This window comes from Diadema antillarum, unplaced genomic scaffold (assembly GCF_040938485.1).
Source record: "Diadema antillarum isolate AM-2024a unplaced genomic scaffold, OU_Dant_1.0 seq00000068_RagTag, whole genome shotgun sequence".
Lineage (NCBI taxonomy): Eukaryota > Metazoa > Echinodermata > Echinoidea > Diadematoida > Diadematidae > Diadema > Diadema antillarum.
In genome coordinates, this window is record NW_027271167.1 from 1 (window position 1) to 19,396 (window position 19,396).

Genomic DNA, 19,396 nt, shown 5'->3' on the forward strand with positions numbered 1-19,396 from the left:
AATAATCCCATCCATGGAACGGCATTTCCCGGTTTTGCCAAGATTTCAGAGTTCCTCAAGAGCCCCACTTGAATTATATTGCATTTCAAACACTTATTGTCCACTATGAGTTTCTCCTGAAGCCACATTCATGCTTGTAGCATGACTCAAAGAGTGAGGAGCAGCAACTCGGGATCTCTTGGTTGCATGAACTCCACGAACACGCTCCTTCCTTGTCCTTGAGTAGTCATGCTCTGCCACAGCTGCACGTTTAGTAGGGCGGCCAGATGTCCGATGTCTCCTCCCCCCCATTGCAGCTTTTCGCCGCCCTACTGCAGTTGGTTGTCCACCAATACTTGGGCCGTGTGACCTACGTGGTGCACCAATGAACTTGCGTGGAACCAAGTTAGTTGCACCATCTTTTCCAAACATGAACATAGCTGATATGATGTTGCTATCCGTCATCTTTTGGAATGTATGAAACATTGCATTCACTGGCTCTTTGAAGGTTTCTGGGTCATGTTGCAGCTTGCTCTTTAGCGTATCAAACATCATGGCCAGATTTGCACATTCTTGCGACGTGTCAGCATCTGGGGGTTAAAAAAAAATTAAAAATATGATAATCGGATTTTTTTAAGAAACACAATAAATCATAAAATAACTAGTTATATATAATCACTTACTTTCATAATAATTCATTTTCATTTATTTTTGAAAATGTCCATCTGTGATGCCATGATCACAATCACCACCTTTTAATAAACCCCCCAAAATTATCCCGTGTTTATCATCATCCAGTTTGTGCCTTATGAAGATATCAAATGAATTTGAGAGAACAAGCAAAAATAATCTACAAGCTATGGGAAAGGAGAAAAATTACTGGTTCTTTATAAAACAATATTTATACATGAACAGTTTAGCGATTTATGTACAATTGTTTTCTAGATATTTTCCAGCTGGAAATTTCAGAAGTAAAGATAAGATCTTAAGGAACAAATGCACCTAATTGAGTTTTTAAAAGATGTTCTTCAGCAACATTAATATAGGGGTATAATTTTTAGAGGTGATTTGTCTGGAAGTGGGCCAATATGTTGCTTATATGAGAGGGAGAGTAAGAGTATTGTCTAGGGTCATTCATCAAGAGGTAGTTAGTGTGTGCAGAATAAATAATTGAATATATCATATAACTTCCTCTTCCTCCAAGAAAAATTAAATGAATTAAGAGGAAATACAGGAATAAATGAATACATACATGAGATGCTTCCATTCAGTCCCAGTCAGTTTCCCAGAAATATACCCATACTTTAAATCTAACAATAACAAACATATTCCCCTTCAGCCCATATTGCAAATCTAGATATGAACTCTGAACTGTATGTATAACAATAATGAAATAATCATAATAAAATGACAATAATAATAATAGTAATAAAAATATACAATAATAGTACTAATAAATACCTATAACACAAATCGAATAAGCCTTTGCAATTTTCATCGGTTCTAGAGAAGAAGATGAAAATGGTAAAAGTTTACGCACGACAGACGACGGACAAAGGACGGACAAATTGCACTCGCAATAACTCCCCATCTCATTTCTTACATCTCTCCCTTACATCACATTACCTGTTATTCAAGCTCTGTCATTAATTCTTACCTTGGACATTAGCTAATTATCTTTAAAGGGATCGTACAGTTTTGGTTGAGACCTAACTTCAGGTTTCTAACATTTTTTGGTGAAATAATGAGAAACCTCTTATGAAATATGAAAGAGCATGTAATTCCATGAGGAATTCAAAGTTTATTTGATGAAAATTGGTTTTGAAATGGTTGAGATATCCAAAAAAGAGCAATTCTAATAAAGTGTGGGACCCACACTTTATTGCGATCGCTTTGTATTACTTTGTTTTTGGATGTTACAGTCATTCCAAACCCAATTTTCATCGATTAAACTTTGAATTCCTCTTAAAATGGTGTGCTCTGTACTATTACATAAGTGCTTTCTTGGTATCTCGCAAAAAGTTAAAAGCCCAATTCTCATCTCCACCAATACTGTACCATCCCTTTAAATATTTGACAATTTACTATTTAATTGATAGCAACAAAAAATAAAAATAACCATGTGTGGAGATTACACGTAGTTCTTCCAGCGGATCATTCCAGCATTCTGTGGGCTGGCCAGTGGTTTCCTCAAGGAAGGGGTCTATCTCTTGTCTTTCTCCACTGTTCACATCAGAGGCCGTACCATCACCTGGACTGTCCTGTTGGCCTTGGAGTGGTGCAAGCCAATCAGCTGGGAAGGCAGTAGCATTGACTTTAAAGATACAAATAAATGGTTCTTGTTATATTTCACTGGCAGATATACCCGTGTGTGCAGATTTGCCTTATCGCATTTACTGGAGAACGCACAGTGATGAGTGTGATAGAAATGAGGTATCACAGAAATGTTATCATGAGAGATCTGCCAAGGAATAATTTGAAGCTTGTCTCATTATATTTTCACAGGAGTATACATGCAGTTATTTGCATGTAATTTTTTGTTTGTCCACATGTGCAGAAAACTGTAATTAAAGTCATGCGGGTGTTAAATTTTAGTGATGTTTATTGTGATTAGTGTTTTCTTTTTGTTTTGTATATTTGTTATTGGTTGTCTCAAGCATTGAATCACATGATAACACAAGAATCTTTGCAAACATTTCAGAAATAAAACAATAAATAAATGATTTTTTTCATGAGCTACATCTTTTGAATCTGTAATTATGTTTATTGCTAAGGCAAGACATGTAGAATATGCAGAATCAGCGATATAGGAAGGTTAGGGTCAGCAGGGATGTGTCGAAATTGTTTTTGTGATGAGTAAGTTGTTTGGTGGAGTCATGGGCTTTCAAATGGATGTATTGTGATAGGGGTAAATGTGTGGTGATTTTTGTATGTATGGGTTGGAAAGTTGTTTGGAGGAGGGGGGGGCATTGTAAAACAATAAAGCAGTTCTGAAGATGTCATGTTTTTATTACCATTATTATCATCATCACCCTCAACTTTTTTTTTTTTTTTCCTTTTCTTATTTTAGTCATTGACACAGACTGGTCATTATCATCATCACTTCATCTTGGGATTTTACAGTTTTGGATTTATGATGCCATAGCTAATGATCTTTGATATATATTATTTATGAACTGTTATATATGCTTCCTTTCCTTTCTTATTCTTTTTCTTTCTTTCTTTCTTCTCTCTACCGCTGATCCTCCCTTTATATATATATTTTTTTTTCTTCCCGGCAAGTTGATGTACAACTACAATGATTATATTTGTTAACATTATTATATTTCAGAATTTGGGAAATGACTTTGTGCAATATTGGTGGACTTAGAAAGAAATTTATATGATATGATGATATAATCACTGATATTGTTTCTGTATGTGTTGATTTGTTTGCTGTGTTGTATTTTAGTGCGAGTTGGTTTGGGTTCCAGTCTATTACGGGCTGACGGGGAGGGGGGGGGGGGGGAGAGGGGGGGCTGATATTGGGACGTAACAACAGGGAAGGTTTTTGAAGTTTTTAACATCATGCCAATGGAGTCCGTTTTTATGCAACGTTTTTATACGATTGTACTTTTCAGTTTAATTTTGCATACATGTCCGGTTATTTATTTATTTGTCAAGTGCTATTCCGTGTTGTTCTTTTTTTTAATGTATATATTGTATTTGTTATGCTTTGTCATTTATATGTGAAAATCCCGCGATGAGTTTCCTGTAATGCTTTTTATTGGACGAATAAAAATGAATTGAATTGAATTGAATTGAATATATACTTATTACAACATGCAAGAGTTATAAGATAAATTTACAGATTTCCTTTGGTAAAGTTATAGTGTGAAGTATAAAGAATAAATAGTTCTGTTTTTTTTTAAATGAGCCCACGATATGTAGAACCCACTAATAGAATAATGATGTAATGATGAAAAAATGGGAAAATAATGATGGGAATGGAGTTAACTTGTTACAGCAGTATGAAAAAGTTTTGCTAAAGTCTGACCACCCATTCTGGAAAAGAAGATGAATATGTACAAGTTCATGGACGATGGAAGACAAACAACAAACAACACATTACCGATGACAGGCAAAAATGGATGGCAATAGCTTTTTAGAGCCTTATTGACTCAGGTGAGCTAAAAAAAAAATGAAATGTACTGAACCTGTTGATCACTATTCCTGACATATCTTGGGTTGTTGTATGGAAAATACACGTAGAACATGTAGCTAAATCTAATCGTCTTCAATGAGTTACAACATGTGGAAAGTGGTTACATTTCACGAGTACTACGAATTAAACATAAAGAAATACTCACTTCCAGCTGCTATGTTCAGCATGGTGGCTTGCTCCTCCGGTGTACTGGGTAGGAAGTCATCGCTCGCAACCTCGAGATGGAAGTGAATGGCAGCTTGGTGTTTACATGCATCTCCAGTTAGGCCAGTATTGCAGGAGCACACACCAAGACTCATATCCACAAGGTAGGTACTGGAGCCATCACTAGTTCTCACTTCATATGTCATTTCTCCAGTCTGAAGTGAGATTAAGAAATATATACAATCAGATACACTTGTTGCGGTTCACCATGTATAAGGACTGTTGGAATGACAGGAGAAAGATAGGAAGAAAGGTCGGATGAGAGGAGAGAAATTGAGTAAGAGTATTCTTTCTGGAGTGAGTGAAGTCCTGAAAAGGACTATGAACCAAGGAAATATAGAAGAGTTAGAAGGGACTCAATGTTTCGGACAGTTGACTGTCCGTCCTCAGGAGTGAGATAAAGCAGGAGATGCGCGGGGTTGAGTAGGCAGGATGCGGACGTGAGTGACGCCGGCGTGGCGGCGGCGGTGTATGCGGACGTGGGGGTGGGATGTGGGGGCATCACTCCAGAAAGAATACTCTTACTCAATTTCTCACCTCTCATCCGACCTTTCTTCCTATCTTTCTCCTGTCATTCCAACAGTCCTTTTAAGGACTATACATGGTGAACCGCAAACCGAGTGTATCTTATGTACTACACCATGCAAACAACTTCTTTCAAAAATCATCTATATACAATCATTGTAACATGGATTAGGTCCTTGAAAGTACAATCACGCAACTACTTTTAATAGATTGTGCCCATTATCTACGTACCCTGAAGTGAGTTCACCAACTAATCAAGCTGAAATCATTTATAATGAAAAGATTTACACCTCTCACAACAACCTTGGAGCTAAAAAGTCAAGTTTCATGAAAATAAATACTGAGAGAAATCCAGGACAATGCATTAAGGTACACCATGGCTCCTTGCTCACTGGTTTTGAATCTATATTAAAACTAGTCTGACTGAAACAGGGTACACCTGATTCATGTATCATATTATGCAACTTGAGCAACTGCCCCATTTCAAATGAATATCGATCACAGTAAACCTTGCCATATTCAAACTCGCACAAGTCGAATAATCACGAAGGTCTTATCAAGTGCTCTTCATTTCACATTCTTTTATTTTTAACTTTTTACCCCTCACAGATATATGTTGAAGTTTATAAGTCGAAGCTATAATTCTTTAGTCCCAACTCCCAACAGATTGAATTTAGGCATGCAAGGTTGACTGTATTTCAAAAACTTTACAACATATCCCAAACTCAAAGATCATCAAATTTGGTTTTGGAGTTTATTTTTGTGAGTTGTTAATTTTGAATTGTCACTTTCGAGATTTGACCAGTTTTTTAGTTCCTATAGGGACGATAATGAGTAATGAGAGCAAACCCCAAAAATGAAATTCCTAAGGAAATCACTCCAACCAAATTTGGAGAATTTAGTGTTATTATAGTGACAAGACGATGTTCTATCCGCAAAATGAAAAATATACACAATGATCAGCATTGTCCTAAAAATCAATTATCAATATTGATTCATTAATCATGCCCCAAACCTCTGAATTAGGCAGTTCTTGAAAATGACAGTCTTAATCAAATCAGTCATAACATCAAATGTTCTCAAACGAAAATGATGATTATGTGTTATTTTACTATGAAAACAGAGGTTCTTTCTACAGAGGTAAAAATTAATAACTGAAAGTTAAGGCAAGGTCCTGAAAATCCACTGATCCTTTTTTATTGGGCCACCCTTTACATATATATATATGTATATGTGACCCGCTACAACAAAAGGATCCTAAAGTCGCTGACGGGCGAGCCCAGCATGGCCCAGAAAAATGCTATTTTCAGGCCTTTCCATTGATCATTTAGCTTCGAAATTTCGGCAGATGATAGAAGATACATTAGACTACAACATTATGTTAAAAACAGAAATCTGAACGTTTTGACAAATTTTAGTGATCTGACTTCAAACTCGATTTTCTCAGCTCACCCGTCTGCGACTCTAGGATCCTTTTGTTGTAGCGGGTCACATATATATAAACAAAAAAATTAAGTCCCCCCTTTTAAAAAGGAGCATAACTTTTTAAAGGAGGGGTGTCCAGTAACAAAATTTGGCAGGACCATTTTTCAACTATCTAGCTACCTTGTGTATGAAAATCAATATGTTCCAATATGCTATGTCTGAGTGCACACTTATAAAAGGGAAAAATGTCACTTTTCAAAAGTCACAAGGGTCTTTTTGTAAGCTCTTCTACAAAGAATTTCATGAATTTTGTTTCTTGTGTACATTGAAAGAGAGTTTTTGATGTAATGCCAATCTTTAGACCCCCATCCACATATCCCAGCAGTTTTTATGGTTGAACAAGCATAAATTTAAGGTGTAAATTACTTTGTTTCGACTCCCCTTTTCTGGCTAAGATCAATATGTATGAAAACGCTGCAAATTGCAAATTTCCTTCAAAAATGATTTTTTTTAAAAATGACCGTTAAAAATATCCAGATCCATGGGATAGTGTCTGATCATTGAAAACATAACAAAAATAGCACTTGAAACATGCATTTGAAACTGAATTTGCCAATTTTCTGTTAAATTTCTCCCTAAAACAGAACGCTTGTGACTTTTGAAAAGTGACATTTGCCCCTTTGATGTGTGCTCACTCATGCATAACTCAATGGATTTTTACACACAAGCGAGCCCATTAGTTGAAGAACATTACTGCCAAATTGCATTGCTGGAAACGCCCCTTTCAAAAAGTTGTGTTACTTTGAATAAAGGGGGACTTACTTTTTTGTTGTGTTTAAAATATATATACATACAGTAGATACATTCATATATATATATACACAGTAGATACATTCAATTTTTATTAAGTTTTCCGGATCAGCTATTATTTTCATTCGGCTGACTGAAAATAGATTTTATCATTAAACTTGAATCAATGAACCACTCAAAGGGCAGGTGAAGAATCAATGCTACTGCTATGCTATGGTGGCAAAATTTAATAGCTTTAAAATATACCTTCGAGATATCTTCCTTTTGGCAGCTTGTAGGCCTCATTCGAGGAGAGGTCATGTGTTTTTGGTTTGCAACAGCAATAAGCCTTCTCTGGTAGTGTGGTTCAAGGCGAGACAAGATGAAGTGCACTAGTTGAGGGATGTTGAAGGCTTTTGTACTGTGGAGAATGTTGTCTTTCAGCACCCTCATCGCAGCTTCGACATAATTATTGGTGTTGTTTCCATGGACAAGAAGTGATGATCTCAATGACAGTCCCCACAGGGGTCGCCTCTCATACAGTGCATTCAGGTAGTCAAGGTACTTAGGAAATCTACAGACAATGAAATTAGAAGTTGAAGGAGGAAACTTACAAAAAATTCACTGATGCATGTGTCTGTATATTTCTCAACGTTCCATTACTGGAATTTCATTCACTTTTCCTTAATTTTCAAGGCGTATGTGGTGTGTTTCACACTGCGTGGTTGGTAGCAATGGGTTCACAATTAATCAGTATCCCACATACTGATTGAGGTAAAGGCTATTATAGATTTTGTTGGAGTTAGCAGGAGACCTAGCAGGCAGTAGCTGTCTCCATGTTCACATTAGATCTAACAGGGTGTGGTTACAATTAATACATATGTGTGTATGTTACGCAGTACATAATGCATACCAGTACAGATGCATGCACTAGATGATTGTAGTACAGAATAACGAAGGCAGTGTGCGGGTTAACACACAAGCTAGATGTGCTATAGCTATAAGAATGAAAGAGGCAAGTGGCGCTAATTCACAAAAGTATGTTAAAGTCGGATCATCTGAAAAGTGCTAGAATTTGTGACTGCTAAATCGCATGTTTCCACATAACAATACATAAATAGTTTCATCAAGTTAGTCAACGTTCATCATGATTACATGCATGCATTGTAACAGCTGCACACGATATAAAGAGTAAGAAGACCTTTGAAGATAAATTGGCACTGCCATGCCAATTTCAAGTACTTTGATTTGCAACAGTTTGCGTTAGCACAGCTTTGGTTGCAAATTTCACTTCATGCATGAATTTAGTCAATCTGACGTGGTTCTAGCTAACACATGATGGACCTCAGTCTTTAAAGTCAGTTTTTATTGCGTCGTAGTAAACATTTAACCTGAATTTGTTTGAAATCTAATTGAGAGGGTCACATTTTGTCACTACATTAATTTGCTGAAATTATATGAAAACAACAGACCTGTGACATTTGACCTGTTTACTCAAAACAATCCTAAATCCAATCAATTCATCATTTCATGCATGATTGATGGCATGTTATGCACCCTAGCTGGTTTCATTCACATATCATCCGAGCATTTCTGCCTTTTTAAAATTTTAATATTACCAATCCGGCCTGCTCTTCTTTAACTATATTGACTACTCTGTTTTCCATGGATTATCTTTTTTAAGTATTGAGCCTCTATCAAACAGGCATACCTTAATGTGAGAGGGTCTTCAGCAGCACTTGAGAATACTGTGGCAGCTTCTCCAGGGGTTGATGCATACATGATGCGCTTGACGTTCTCGAAGAGGGCTTGTCTGGCAGATTTAGGAATTCCATGTTTACTGTCCCACAGCCAGCGCCATGCAGCCTGGAGCACATGAAATGTGCACAGTAGCAGGGTGGAGGAGGGGTAGACATTCCCAAGTGCCATCCGCTCTGCTGTGCTGTCATCGCTCATGAAGACGATTGGCCCGGCTGCCCCTCGGCCGTTGAAGCAATCAGGCGGCATCACCTCAGAGAGGAGCTGCAAACCCTTCTCTATCGCACTCTGCTGCTCAGATGATGTAATCATAACGCCCAGAGGTAGACCACCGGCACTGTTGTGTGTTAGGAGTGTAAATACTCGACTACCGTGTCGATCAACATTACCTGCAAAATGAGTTTTGTAATAATTAAACCACCTGTAGGTAGTTTCCAAAGTATGGTTTGGTAATCCATAAAAAATAATAAAATTTATCCTTAACTGGTTTTGTTTATAGAGCTTTATGAGCTCTTAAAGCCCTGTGAATTGTTTCTCCAAAACCATCTTTTTTGGGGATTGCTTACAAAAAAATGTAATATATCGGGATGCCTGCCCCCAAGATTTTACCCAAGGAATGTGTTCAGAGCTCCCTCTAGTGGTTGCTCATTAAAGGCTCAATATTTTTCATTAACAGTAATCTTCAATATGTTGATTTTATTTTCTGTTGTCTTAAGTGAGAATGCTCCACTTTTCACATGATTGATAAAAATTAACTTCTTCAATAACACCAAAACTATACTGGGGCTATATCATTATTAAAATGGTGATTGTAATAATTGAAAGCATCTGATCTCGCAAGAGGTATCAATTTTTCACAAGCATAAGACATAATTTTGACTGGTAATTAAGATTTTATTCTTATCATAAAGATTTGTTTGTATGTGATGTGCTGATCAACCATATCCAAAAAGGTGGCATTTGCAGTGAATGCCTAATTTACAGTGATGAACATTTATATATATGCATGCAATCACATATACTAGCTGGCAATGAAGCCCAAAATGCTACCCGTGTTGTGTTTACATATCACATGATATAGACTCTTTCCTACCAAGTCCTCTTTGATGGCCCATTGACATCTTCAACATCCATAAAACACGTACAAAGTATACCATAATCAAAGTGGATGCATATGAATAGAGACTTCTATGCCATTACAATCGACTGGTGCTTGCTACATAATGTGATAGTAGTGTGACATTAGAGCATGATCAAAAGATGTATCTTTCTGGTATACTTATGTAGCATATTAAAAAAAAAAAAAAACTTTGAACAAAATCATCTTCTGTTACAAGGTGTCTGGAGTCATGAATATGAATGCCTCCTAAAAAGTTATATATCTTCCAAGTATTCCATACTGTGCCTTTTCCATTCACTTCTAATTTGTAAGCATATCATTATACAAATTTCAGTAGGCCTGCAGTACCTGTGGAATCTACGAACACCATCTCTCCACTCTGCCTTGTCGTATGCACCCTTCTCATCATTGGTGTGCAAATGGCTATGATGATGTGGTCATCCTCTTTGGCCATGGCTGCACACTTCATACCCACCTCAGTGTTGTATGGGGCGATGACTCTATCTTCAATGGCGTCAATCATCCCTTGTACATCCCCTGCTTTATAATTCTGCTTAAAGATATGGTGGTACAGTCTGCAGTGTAGAAATAATCACAATTTGCAAACTCATATATCATTAATTATTCCAAATTTCGCAGGTAACCAATAAGGGAAGATCATCATGAAGCATTTCAATATAACTTGTGTGCCAGACAGTTTCCTAAGACCTATCAACTTCACTACAAGTGTCATAAAAACCTTTACACTAAAAGTGATTTGATTTACTTGAGTTCATTCAATTTTTAAAACAAGTATGAACTGATTGATTCTTTTCTCCTCTTAATGTTATTGCCATAAGGTTTATTGGTATATAGTTGCTCTTGTTTGTTTCTTCTACCCTGGCAGGTGTGTATTTCGTATTTCAAGTGTATATTTATTCACTCAAACATATTGTAACACAACCGGGACAGTTATGTATCGATGTCGGGACTCTCCTGTCTTGGCATACAAAGGACTCAATTCTCTCTCATATATCACCGCATTCGTACGTAACAGATATCACAAATAAATACGCCGGTTACTGCCACGGTAATTGAATTGTATATGGCACAAGCACTTTACTTGCCTTTATTCTCGGAGATGGACGAATAAAACATAGGAAAGTATCTCGCGGGGTTGCCCACAGCCCTTCACAATCTCACCAACTGCTCGTATACGGACTAACCACACTATGTCCTTACCCAGCCGTGGCTAGAACACAACTGCCCATTTGTCAGTTCCCGTACAGACTCTTATTCATACCGCGCGCGTGTATCCATAATAAGACAACGTGCGTACACGCACTATCATGACATCACTTTGTTACAATATAATACAGACATGTGATTCCGACACTACTAATTCAACATAATTTTCTGTGTATCCTTTGAGGCAAACTTGAAAACTGAATCTTAAAACTGATTATTACAAAGATGATAATTTGTTACCTATTTCTGTTTATATGCCAAGCTTGCTTCTTTGTTTTCATTTATTTATTTCATTTTGTTATGTTCTTGGTTACTTTAATTTAATACCAATTATGTTTTTATGCAAATAATGCAGTATTTAGTACACACTTTTATTTCTTTACAGGGGCCTATAATTGACAAGCATTCCTTTTAAATAGGCTCCTTCCACATCTTAAACTTGCTATACTTAATGTGCATTATCGTTAATGTTGTTTGTAATAATTCTTTTGTACAATGCAATTGCATCTACTTTTTTTTCATTTGTTATATTATTGCAATATTAAGTTCATGCTATATCTATTTGTGGAAAATAAACGAAATGAAAAATGAAAAAAGAAAAAAAAAACGAACTAGTCATAAAACACTGGATATAAATATCCTAAATGATCTATGCTGGAACTTTGTAAAAATTAGAGTCATGTCAGGCAAACCGGATGACTATTTTCAGCCATTTTACTATATTAATATTTTGTATTGATTCATTTTGCATGATATCATAATGCATTCAATCGTATTATTCATTTCATTTCCCAACAAGTCCTCTGATTTGAATCTTTGTCCACTGATAAGAAAACAAGTTGACGAGAAAACATAAGTGACATACAGTGTAGGGACACACTAACAGGCCTCGAATTAACCGACGGCCACCGACGGCCATGGCCGTCGGTGCCCCTCTCGTTGGCCGCAATGACTTTTGTTTTTTGATCAAAGTTACGGCCAAAAAAAATGTGCCCTTTTTCTTGGGGCCGTGGTGCCCTTTTAGAATGAAAGTTATTATTTATGACGTATGATATGCCCTTTCTCAAAGTCTCTTTAATAAGCTTGAACAACTTTCCTGATCTCAAATCATACCTTCAGTTCACTCGCGTCCCGATATATCTGATTTAAACTCAAAGTATCTTTCCGAGATACGAGACGACGTGTACGTACATGTACGCCCGACCGGCTTTTACCGTCCCGACTGCCTCCGCAGCGCAGCGGCCGCAAGTATGTACTAGCTATGCGCTAGGAAGCGCATATTCAGATAGAGGGGTAAAGAGAGAACTCCAAGTTCACCAAGAAAAAAGAAAAATCCCACGATGCCAAGGTGTGCCAGACTGGGGAATGGGGAGGGGTGGAGAGAGAGAGACCAATCAACGTAAGAAACCGCGCGTACTGGTGCATTCTTGGAGGTCATGAACTGTCTGTCACAGACTAATCGTAGCAATCTACACGCACGCAAATTCCTTTGCCTTGTGGTTTTGCCAGCCAGCTGTCGGAATGTGCTGTGAAGTTTCATGGCAGCCTGGCCTGGCTGGCCTGAAAGGGTGTCGAGTTTCAATCAATACCTACTGTTGTTTTATTCCTGTTGGGGCGGTTAAAAAATGTCGTTTCACCTGATAGAAACGCAGAGATCGGGAATGTGTTACAGCTGTAGGGAAGAGGTTTTTGTTGTGTGTTGCATTTTGTGTGTGTGTGTGTGTGTGTATGTGTGTGTTTGTTTGTTTTTCTCGGTTTGTTTTTCTTCTTTCTTTTTTCATAAACACCAAACATGCCCTTTCCAATGTGGCCTTGGTGCCCCTCTGACTGACTTAAGTGCCCTGGCCTCTTGGAAAAAGTGCCCTTTTCTAAATGGCCTTGCCCCTCCAAAATCTTATTTCGAGGCCTGCACTAAACAATAGAATCACTCATGAATAAAATCCAGTTCTCACAATTCATTAACAGTAACTTTAGATATGTTTGATTTTATTTCCCGGTATCTGGAGTGAAAATGCTTTAATTTTCGAAAGATTGATAAAACTTCAATAATATTAAACTCCCCTGGGGCTGTAATGTGCTCTTAAATTGCTTTTTTTTTTGGGTGCCAGATTTATTTGGAAGCAGAATTTACTTCCTTGAATCTTTGTCCACTAATATGAAGACAAGTTGATGAGAAAACGTAAGTGACACAGGGACACACTAAACAATATAGAATCAATCATGCATAAAATCCAGTTCTCACAATTCAATAGGCATTACAATAATTGGATGCATGACTGCATGTTTATGTGAATTTGGTACTCCGTTGTTGAAACGTTGATACGAATCTGGCATTTTTAGGGTCAATGCATGATGATGATTGTGATACTGGTGATCATAAGGGCAATGATAAGAATTGTTTACCTATAACAAAATTGGAGGTCGGGGCACACAGCTCTATCCGCAGACTTTGTGATGTAGCCCTCAGGGTCATCGACTTGCATATCACTATGCAGTGTTGTGAGGGCGGTTTGAGGAGAATGCCCCTGTTCAAACAGTTCTTGCAGCTTCTTTACTGCCTCCTCTCCAACATCCCTGTACTTGAGTGAGGCAGGGATGCTTGACGCATGATTGTGAGTCCAAGTGATACTCACTTCAGTTGGCCACTCCGGCATGTGGGTGTCTGAGCTCCTGTATGCAGAACCAAAAAAAAAAGAAAAAGAAAAAAGTAATCATTTGCACAGTGAATACGCTGTACAATAGGCTATGGTCAAATAGTCTATTCACTTGTCAACACTTGACAAGTTATTTTCAGGGTTAGCAAGGGTTGGCGAGTGTTGTGAATTTGGGATTCAGGTGATCTGGCCCCTCTTTTACAAAATTCTGGATCTGCACATGCTCATGCAGTCACTAAATGTAGTGCTTAACCCTAACTAGGCCGGGGGGGGGGGGGGGGGGGGGGGCCTCCGAGGCCCCCCTCGACGTTCCGCGCGATGTATCGCAATCGCAAAAAGCTATCGCCGCGACGTTTCAAGACTTTTTTCTTTTGAGTCTCCCGCATCTTTTGACACCAAATTTGCGACGCCCGGGCGTGCGGTTCCGAAGTTACGCATAAATATGTACATGCATGTCAGACCCACAATTGCTCAAAAACGTGAATTCGTGTACAATTTCAATGCAAACTGTGCTTGCCGGCAAATTTCATAAAAGCATGATTATTTGGGTGTTTTATTGATTAAAATCAATGAATATCATATTTTCTTGTTCGGAGCGATGTTGCTAACAAATTCCATCGAAAAAACAATGAAAAACATAAAGTCGAAAAAACACAGAAATACATAAGAAATTCAAAAAAACAATAAAATACTTAAGAATTTTTTCTGATATCACAATTTTTTTTATTACATTTGCTAAGGACACTAAAAAGAATATTTACACAAAAAATGTGCCTGTTTTGAGCTTTATTTTGTGATTTATACCATAAATAGTCTGATTTCATGCATCATTATGCATAAATTAGCATAATTTAGCATAAATGATAATTTTTTTTGAAAAATTAACTTCATGGTATTTTAGATTACATCATAGGCAATGTGTGTGCCAATCTCTACCACAAGAAAAAAAAAAATAATTGAACAGTGCCTGTGAATATGCAAATGACTGAGTTGATGTCCTTGCCTCATAATATTCCATTGACTTTGGACATGAAACTGACACTTAAGAATTCTCTTGAATTTTGTGGTACTTCAAACATATATATGGATCTTAAATCTGTGGGTAAACATTTGTATAAATTCAATGAACAATTGTGATGCCATGGCAGCAACACTCATTTTCATTTTCATTGCATTTTTATGGAATTTCAAGCCTTAGCTTATTGTGATTAACCCCTGCAGCTTCCTTGATAAAAAACAACAAAATACAATAACTCTTACACTCTTCTCAATGTCTAGTTTATGTATAGAAAAAAAAAATGTCATAATATTTTTTTTTTCTATATTCACTACCAAGTAATTGTCATCTACACACAAAAGTAACTTGACTATTCTACCCTTCCCCAAGGGCCCTTGGGTACCTTGTGAACAACTTCAATATATATATTTTTTTATTTCCTTATCTTTTATTCAAGTTTGATCAAATTTTCAGTGTTCTAGTCTATTCTTGCTCTTTGTTTGAAAATTTACTTGGAACTGGTTTATACTTGTCCTTTAAAGTCAAGACACCCGACTGCCTCTGGCTCATTAGATAGAACAGAATTACATTAATGAGTCATGTATTGAACATTGTATCTACTATCTAGACCATCTGTGATTCACTATGCAATGCTAGAGTTTTACCTACCTACTCTGTCTTTTCCTGGAAAACTCTGTCTTTCTGATGGTCACTGTCATGGCAGATGTACAGTCAGTGTTTTTAGGATGAAACTTGGTATACCGTTTTGTCCTCTGCTGTCCATGTTGGCATCTGTATTGTTTCTTGAGAGTCAATTTCAATTAAATGCAATTATGCAATTTCAATTAAAAATGACTGAATAAAAAAGAGCATACTTTGCAGATGTTTTACAGGAATATAATTCAGGGTCGCACAAAATCATACTTACTGTCAACAATACAAGTATAGAAAGTTTGTTACAATGGTAAACATTACATTAGTTTTTGTCAATAACAAACACAATGATTTATGATAGCTATTTATATTTGTAATAACTATTTGACATGTATGTATTAATAACATTTAGAACCACAAACATCCTGTGCATTTTGTGCAAGACAGTTCAATTTAATGTACTTAATTTCTTCTTAGTTCTGGTTTGCTATCATTAAGTCCCTTCAGTTTTAGCTAGGTCTTTAAATGCTGCCACCCATTCTCATTTGATCTGTTCTCTATTTTTGTCATCAAGTGTTCTTCATTACGTTCTTATTCAGAGGTGTTCATTCATTGCATCAAAAGAATGAGGACACGTATTACAATATACTAGTAATCAATATAAATTTATAAAATGTTGGGGGGAGAGCCTTATTTCATTTTGATATTTGTAATTATAAAATGCAATTTGGTTGATACTTTTGGCAGTTTTTATCAACATGATCTAACACCTTTTTTTTTCTCAAATCTTGCTTTGTATATTAATTGAAATCAAGGAGACTGGATTGGCGTTGGCTTGCTGTTGCTCCCTTCCTCTCTGTTCAATTAAAGAATGGAAGAAATTGAAAATTAGTATGATTGGTGGGTGGTCCTACCTTGAAAATTACAGATCTTCCATGAGCTGGCATGGTTGTCTTTATCCTCCATGTTACTTTTGTCTGTTCTTGGAAAGTAACCAGCCACTGCTGCCAGCTGTCAGGTGTTCTTGACTTCAGGCGAAATGTGGCTGAAAAGTTTGAGGCATCGTCATTGGCACTGAAGGAACAGACATGTACCGGGTCAACTGGAAACATTGCCTGTGCAAACAAACAATGGGAAAAACTTTCAGAAAGGGGCTTTTGCAATCAAATAATTGTAACTTGACAAATGAATATGCAAACTGATTCACATCAATCACTTTTTTAAAATGTTCCAGAATTTGCTTCGAGAATATTCACACTTTTTAGTGTAAGAACAAATAAGATTCCCCCCCCCCCCCCGAAAAAGAAAGATAGGGTTCAAGTAAAATGAAGAGGGATGCTTCAATTCACTCAAATTTGAAAATATTTCAGGGATGGATTTTGTTTCTATCATTTCTACTCTAGCTAAATTCCCTTATTTTCCTTTCATTTCATCCCTTTAACTTTAAAGCCCAAACTTAGTTTTGGTTTTAAGGGAGAAGTCTATCAATCTTTTGAAAACTGGAGGATTCTCACTCCAGACACCAGGAAATTAACTCAAACACACCTAAAGTTACTGTTAACGACAGATTTGAGTAAACAATGAACGACCACTAGGAGCTCTGTATATATTCCTATGGTAAAAATCTCGCGTGAGACTTGGTAGCTCTGACTCCAAGGTACTTAGCATTGTCCACAACTGGAAGCTTGACTCCATGAAGAGAATAAGAAGAATGGATGACATTTTTCATCTTGTTAGTCACTCTCAGGACTTTACACTTGGATGGGTTGAGGGACATCTGCCACTTGGTTTCCCACCCTTGTATGTTGGTAAGGTCTTCTTGGAGTCTGTCTGCATCCGTCTGTGAGCTAATGTGTCGGTAATTGAGACAATCATCTGCAAACATTTGAAACTCAGACTGGACAAAACTTGGTAGATCGTTTATGTAGGTCAAGAAGAGGAGTGGGCCAAGTACTGTCCCCTGGGGCACACCAGAGGTGACAGTAGCTGGGTGCGAGTTGGTTCCTTCAAGCGCACAACCTGTTGTTTACGATCTTGAAGGAAAGCTCTGATCCAACGAAGAAGGTTCCCCTGGATACCATGCAAGGCTAATTTCCTCAGGAGTCTTTCATGTGGTACTTTGTCAAACGCCTTGGAGAAGTCTAATAATACTGCATCTATCTGCTGTTTATTGTCAAGTCCCTTGGCGAGGTCATGGATGGTTAACAGTAGCTGGGATTTGCATGAGTGGTGCTTTCGAAATCCATGCTGCTTCTTGGATAGGATATCGTTAGATTCCAGGTGGTTGATAATCTCTGAGAATATTATGTGCTCAAGTGTTTTGCACACAAGTGAGGTCAAAGAGATTGGTCTATAATTGCATGCCTCATGGCGGTTGCCTTTCTTAAAGATCGGTGTGATGAATGCAGATTTCCAGTCCACTGGAATCGCTCCCTGATGCAGAGTAGACTGGAATAGTAGTGTAAGGACAGGTGCAAGTTCTGTCAAACACTCCTTTTAGGATACGTCCAGGAAGGTTGTCAGGTCCTGATGCTTTGTGCGGGTTGATCTTAGTACTTTCAGAGCAGTTTTTCAACACCTGCAGATCTGATGTCAATATTGCAGATCGTTGGGTGTGGTTGGATTCGAGGTCAGGGATGTTGCTCATGTCTTCCTTTGTAAAAACAGAGGAGAACTGATCATTTAAGACGGCTGCCTTTGTTTTGCTGTCACAGCGAAGGATACCATCATTCAGAAGTGGAGATACTCCAGTGTTGTCACATCGCTTGTTCTTTATGTACGGTACGCCTAAAATCTCTTGCCTCCGTTGGAACCTTCTCCACAGATCAGATCCGAGATATATGTCTGGTGGGCTCTGCGGTATTCCGTTTGCATGGTTTTCTTTACTAGTCCCTTGTATGTGGTGTAGTCTGGGATCTGGATCTGGATCTGGATGTTTACGATGCAGGGCCCTACTGGGCAAAAGTAACGCATTGGATGAGAGAGGGCGCAGGGGTAATTAGAAGTACTTGGTATAGAAGGTTCTATCGATGGCCTTTTTGAATGAGGCGATTGATGGCGAGTTGATAGTGGCGTCACTCAGGTGGTTCCACTCGATGACGGTAGACGGGAAGAATGAGTTTCTGTTAGCTGTTAATGGTTATTCTTATTCCCAGCAGCTCTTGATCTCCAGAATGCCCTTTTCTTCTTCCTGAAGAGACGTTTCAATTCTGCTGTGATCCAAGGTTGGCTAACCTGCATGAGGTCATCTTGGATGGGACATCTTTCTCAAGAAATGACAGGATCTTGTTTTTGATCTCCATCCACTAGTTTTCGAGAGGGGTGTCTAATGATGTTTCAGCGAGGAAGGTATCTGCAAAGCTTCCCATTTGGCATTGTTTCTCTAACCGTTAGTGGCAACCATAGGTCTATATCATTTAGTAATTTACTTCATTATCTTGGATCTTGGATTGGTAGCCTCCGGAACATTCCACTAGGGAATTTTAACTGGAGGTGTGGCTTTGAGTGGTCATTACTTTCGGTTAACTGGGTTTGTGGTTAGTTGGTTGAATAGTTTGCGCTTAAAAGCATCAATTGTGTTTGCAGAGACTACAGTAGAAGGGAGGTCGTTCCATTCCCTTACACTTTACAGTTCTTAGAGGAACTGTAAACTTCATTATGGAAAACTATTTAAAAAATCACCGTGCAAAATGAAATCAGTCAAAAACTATTCTACTAATAAAACTTACCCTTAACTGAGCAGGAATGGTGTCTAAACACATTGTTGACACATTTTTTGCAACGAACCAGACAAGAACGAAAGACAGGTACAATTACCATACCGTGTTGGCCTTTACTTTGCCGCGACTACATCTAGCTAG

The 19,396-nt window shown here is 37.7% G+C and overlaps 1 protein-coding gene across 1 annotated transcript; it reads right to left on the bottom strand.

Moving 5' to 3' along the window:
* Window positions 1-34: 34 nt before the first annotated feature.
* LOC139725920 (uncharacterized) lies at window positions 35-19,381 on the bottom strand. Its single transcript, XM_071637001.1, has 10 exons — window positions 19,265-19,381; window positions 16,451-16,651; window positions 15,552-15,685; window positions 13,635-13,901; window positions 10,353-10,579; window positions 8,838-9,273; window positions 7,394-7,700; window positions 4,329-4,542; window positions 2,099-2,293; window positions 35-569 (listed from the first exon to the last, which is right to left on the bottom strand). Exons 1-10 carry the CDS (start codon window positions 19,295-19,297, stop codon window positions 94-96), a joined length of 2,490 nt encoding a protein of 829 aa, XP_071493102.1. The 5' UTR covers window positions 19,298-19,381; the 3' UTR covers window positions 35-93.
* Window positions 19,382-19,396: the final 15 nt, after the last annotated feature.